This window comes from Bidens hawaiensis, unplaced genomic scaffold (assembly GCF_021521415.1).
Source record: "Bidens hawaiensis isolate Kalapana, Puna unplaced genomic scaffold, B.hawaiensis_p1.1 tig00007743_1, whole genome shotgun sequence".
Lineage (NCBI taxonomy): Eukaryota > Viridiplantae > Streptophyta > Magnoliopsida > Asterales > Asteraceae > Bidens > Bidens hawaiensis.
In genome coordinates, this window is record NW_027491538.1 from 392,416 (window position 1) to 398,396 (window position 5,981).

Here is a 5,981-nt window from a genome sequence, read left to right on the forward strand (position 1 = left end):
TTACATTGGAAATCCCTCCTCAGTACACTCAAGATATATCACATCTGAGGTTTGATTTCGATGCAACCTTATCAGACTCTGAACGAATAGCAGCACTTGAACGGGTCGTGGCAGAACAATCAAGGGTGAATCTTATCCAGACCCATGCTATTCAACGCCTCGTTGCAGAGAATCAGATACAGTCGTCCCTGTTGGTAGAACATGGCAAAATCATAGATGCTTTGAAGGAGTTCTTGGCATCTCAGGGGGAGACGAGTTGTAAAGGCGATGAGCTGAGGACTAAGAAGCGAAATGATAGAGACGATGATCCCAATGCATCGAAAGGTGCAGGTGGAGAGTTGCCAAGAACTGATCAAGCTCTTGGGACTTCCACAACTCAGGGGGAGTCGACAAGTGCAGCTGGTGGTGATGATGTGGTGGTAGTGGACGTTGAGGAGATGGATGATGAATTTGTAGGTGATGATGATGTATTACCGGTGGATGAGATAGAGAAGATTGGTGCAGAGATTGTTATTGAAAATGATATAGAAGAGGGAGAGATAGTAGAGCAGAATGTGGAGCATGAGATTCCAGAAGTCGATAAGGCAGATATGAGTCAAGAGATTGGAAATGATGAGACGGAATGGGAAGAGCAGCCAAGATGGAAAGAAGGCTATGCTCAATGGTTCGTAAAAACGAAGAAACCGGCGGTCCCTACTATGTTTAAGAAGAGTTACAACATTAGAGGCTATGCTGAATCGAGAAAGGGGATTATATGCTGGATATATGATGAGCAGTTGAGGCTCTTTGTAATTAAAAGATATGATGGCGTTCAGTACTTCAAAAGATTGTTGAGATCATTGAATACATTGCCAGAATGTGAAGTGAAAGACTTAGCCAGATTGGGGTTAATAAACAGAAGTGATGATAACATGGCTAGAGTCATTGGGAAGATTGTTTGGAAGGAAAGTATAAAAGAGAAGAAGTTCGAGCTGTTGAAACCACAAAAGGGAAAACTCATTGAAGACAAAGATAGAGGGATGAGAGCAGATGGCAAGCCTTGGATGATTATGAAGTATAAGCCGATCCGGTGTTTAAAAGAAGTGCCGATGAAACAAATGCCCAAGGATGTGCTGAAGGATCTGAAGTGGTGGTATGTAGATTGTGAAACAGCTGAAGCAGTAATGGAGGACGAAGATGAACAAGAGCTGCTGAGAGTCTATGATCCGATGCATCTAGTGAACTTGTCGCAAGCTGATCTGCAGGTGCTGAATGAGAAGAAGATATTTTATATTCCTGCTTGGAAAGACGAAGCGAAGAAATATCAAAGAATTGTATCAGTTTGTGTACGTGAAGGAGTTCATGCTTAAAGATGAAGATACAAGATTGTTGAAGATTACAAGACACGCGGTTGAAGATAAAGATTGAAGCTACTGCCAAGGGGGAGTCTGTTGGTACATGATGTCAGTAGTTCAGTATATAGTGTCTGTAATCGAGTCGTTTGGATTTGTATTTTGTGTTAAGCGAAGTTAGCTAACAAGTTCGCTGATATAGGCGAACTTGTTAGATAAGCGAAGTTAGTGACAACTTCGCCTGAACATGCCAGGCGAAGTTGTCGTGTTTATAAGGATTTGGTTACAGCTGAGTTTGTAAGCGGTCGAGTCATTATTGTACGAGGTCCTGTAATCAGTGATTGATATCACGTGTTTCCAGTTGCAATATACAACGTGTCTTTGCTTATTGTAACGTGTGTTTGATCGTGTTAATGTATATCGTCTTCTACGCTCGAAACGTCTTACGTAGGGATTCCGCACCTACGTAGAACGAGATATTCCGTGTAGATCCGGCTGGGAACCTACAAAAATTACATGAAATACCAATTTTTTTCATATGGTTTACAACTTACGGCTAATGGGTCATACCAATTAAGCTCATGACTCATGGATAGCATGGATTAAGAAGAGTATAGATTAGAAAATAAAAGAGTATTTAAAGTAAGGATTGAATAAGGTTAAAACACATCATCTTTATTATTTTTGTTTAAAGTAGATAGATAGATAGATTCAGATACTTGCAATCAACGTACATAGACAAAACATATAGTTAATTTAGTGTTGAGTGTTCACTAGTAAGGAGCTTGGCCAATGTAATTTCCACGAGGATAATAGCTGCAAATAACAAACCACCAGCCATTATTAGTGCATTGTACCCTAGCACAACCAAGTTGAACCGAATTACGCCACACCACTTGAGTATAGTGTCCACAAACATGTCCACTAGCACATGTATTTGTTGTATAATCATAATGCATTTTCTCATTCACCCACAAATTCACAGCTGCGGCACCCGTGAAGGTACCACTACCCTCGGCTAGGTTCTCGCCATAAGGTCCACCAGAGTGGATTAGGTTGCAATCGGCTATTCTCTGATTAGCATAGTTCTGAGCATAGGAGGCCACAGTGGTGTTCCAAACCATGTTTCCAACGCCCACTTGGGCACGAGCCGCATTGTGAGCATCTAAGTAATCTTGTTGCGAGTTTTGTGCATGGGTGGTGGTGGCTAGAGTAGTTAAGAAACAAATTAGAGCGAGCGAGAGGTTAAGTAGTGAAGTCATTTGGTAAGTAGTTAATAATTGGTCGGTGGGTGTTTGATGATGGATAGACATGGACTATGGCTAGCTATTTATAGATGGGATGGTTTTTACGTCGTACTATATAATGGCTATTTATTTAGTTACTTAAAGGTTAATAATGATAAGCATACCAATATAAGCAAAGTGGCCTTTGCTTCAAATCTTAAAATTAATACATGCACCACTTGCTACAAATTCATTCCCCATTTGTGGTTACACCGCCCAATCTCATGATAACGTGCATGATGTGTATATAAATTACTATTATATTAGTTTTCCAAATGCCTATAGATGTTTTTGCAAATGATATTATATGACATATTTATGAGTGGTTGTGAGTAAAGGAGAGAAGAAATGTTATATGATAAAGTTAACTTTGAGGTTTCGTTGTTCAATTTTTTATTATTTTCTAAAAGTGGTTATGAGTGGAAAAAAGAGAAAAGATAATGATAAATATATAAGTATTATTTAATTTCACATGAAAGAGTAAATGCAGTGATTTTTAATGTAATTATATGATATATATGGATATATGGTAGGAAACTGATTGAGAATGTTGTCGGTTAATTCTCAACCTGTCACACCCCGACTTAGGGCCTAAAAGTGTGACCACAAGTTGGTACATGTTTTGTAAATATATCTGTAACATTCGTTACTTTTCAAACGAGAAAATCAGACCCGTTTTAAATTTTTGGTTTTTATTTATAATTATATGCATAAAAACATATTATAATATCCAACTCCATAATAAAATATACATTCAACATTTCTAATCCCCGATATGACACCCGGCGTTTTCAGTTAAATCCTGTTGACTGTGTCAGTAAACTCAGTTAGTTCTGTTAACTAAATTAATGAACTCCCATGCATATAGTGTCATGTATGCATACATTGAGTCAGTGGTGTCGTTAGTGACCTAAGTGAGAGTAACTAGTTATTGATAACTAGAATAACAAACTTGTCACATATGTTATAATATATGATAGGTTATAATAAATTTGTCACACATGATATGTTAAATGTATTATATGTGGTGGTTGAAATTGTGTGATATGCCACATGATTAGTTGTTGTATACTGTAGGAGAAGTGAATAATTAAAATAACATAACATATGATATATTACATGACAAATAACAAAAAGACTAGTACACAACATATGGTTACTAGAAAATGTTTATAATAGAATGTAACATGTCACATGTAATAAAAACTGACATAAACTAAAGTTTAATAAAATTAATTATGTCTTAATGATTGTGTTAATGATGAGTAAATAACAATTAAGGTTGTAACTTTTCTTTTTCTTCCATTTGGTCGTCCATATCACATCACACACACATATATTTTATTTTTATAAAACACTCTCAAAATATCATAATCAAGTTGGTGATTCTTGGAACAAATAGTGATATAGAATTGATCAAGCAAGTATGTAAGCATGGTTAATATATATTTTGTTTATGTTTCTTTGATTTGGTATTGTGGGATTGAGTATCCAAACACATGTAATCATAAGAAATAAAAAGATGATCAAGTTGATGGTTTTAAAAGAAATTGTGTGTCTTGTCATAAAAGAAAATATGGAAACCTTTTGTTCATAAATATTATTTTATAAATCAGTAAAATAATGAAATACATGAGATTTGGTTATAGAAAATGGTTCCTTGATGATTAAAGATCATAAGAATATAAGAATCATGATTTTTGTGACTTTTGGTTTGAATCTTCTTTTTGACAGATTCTGTGTTTTAGATTGTATATTGTATAACTTGATGATACGTTGATGTTTCTGATTGATTTGTGATACTATGATTAAGTACTTTGAATATCGTTTTCAAAAAGTCAAGAATCATAATTTTTTGACTTTGTTTGACTAGTTTTTATTAATTTATAAAATCGGGTTGCAATCCTGATTGAAAGAGAAATTTTCTGAGCTGTGTTGTAAATTGTATAACTTGAATTGAAAATAGATATGGGTATTATTCCACTTCTAGAATGTTATACATTGAAGTAAGAATCTAATCCAATTGGTTTTGCATCAATTGGACAAATGTAGAATTTTTGGCAAATATTTGTGTACTGCTGTGTTAAAATAGAGACTGAAATTAGGTTGTTAAAGAGTGTGAATATTTTGTATATTTGTATGAATTGGAAAATTATAGGAAAAATATATGTTATATATAATACTGGAAAGAATATGTGTGAATTATTTGGTAATTTAATCACAAGTTTTGGTTGGTTGGAAAAATCAGTTTTGATGATTGAAAACTTGTTAAGGATGATCAACATATTGGTAGGTGAAAATAATTGTAATTTGAAATAGATTAATTGTGGTAAATTGAATTTTGACTTTATAGGTCAACTTAGAACTATTTGACTAAGTGGTTAGTCTTACTTAGGAGAAATGAAATTGGTAAAAGTGTGATTTAGTCATAGGGTTGCATGAAAAAAATTTGATTAACTGCAAATTACATGATCGATTATTAGGTTGCGACTATGAATACCTTATGACTATTTTAAGTCTAGATAATTGGTCAAAAGTCACCAACGGATCATCAGTCAACATTTAGGGTCAACGGTCAATATTTTGGTCAACGGTCAATATTTTTAGTCAACAGCCAACAACTTGGACCTTTTGGTCAAAGTCAACGGAAAGTCAAACTTTGGTCAAACTTTTAATAATCCGTGGGATTGTTTGGATACTAAGGATTCTAGGAATCGCTTAGAAAATACTTATAGTGCTTGTATGAATATCTACTTTTTATAAGTCGTCAGTTGATATTAATTTTATGCTTTTAATTCTAGTTCGTGACGTTCAATTGCTTCGATTTCATTTACGTGCTTTCGGTTTTATTTCAACTTTGTCTTCAACATCAAGGTGAGTTTCTCACACGCCCTTTTTACCCTTTTTTTATAACTATTTTGGGGGTAGCATATATATATCCTATCAAAAATTCTATTTATATTATTTATTGTTTACAAACTACAATTTGCATCATGGACTTGTGTGTTTACTTGTTACTTGCTCAATTATTACATACATGGATTTCTTCGATAAGTATGATCATACGCCCCCCCCCCCCCTTTGAACTCACGGACCATTGTTTCTAGTGGAAAAGAGACTCCGATCTGAGTACGTTGGTGCACAATCCCAACAGGAAAAGAACTTCATTTATTCTTTACACTCATGGACCATTGTTTCTAGTGTAAAGAACCCTTATGTGATTTTCACAAGTTTTCATGGAATTGTATGGTTTTTATATATTATTTTCAACTGTGTGAACTCACCAACTATTCAGTTAGCTGACTTTATTTTATCTATATGCTACAGGTACGTTCATTAGAGGATGAAATGACGAAGATACTAG

At 34.7% G+C, this 5,981-nt stretch overlaps 1 protein-coding gene across 1 annotated transcript; it reads right to left on the bottom strand.

Annotated features, from left to right (window-relative positions):
- Nucleotides 1-2,104: 2,104 nt before the first annotated feature.
- LOC143635938 (pathogenesis-related leaf protein 4-like) lies at nucleotides 2,105-2,593 on the bottom strand. The gene has a single exon (XM_077103646.1). It carries the CDS (start codon nucleotides 2,591-2,593, stop codon nucleotides 2,105-2,107), a length of 489 nt encoding a protein of 162 aa, XP_076959761.1.
- Between the last annotated feature and the right edge of the window lie 3,388 nt (nucleotides 2,594-5,981).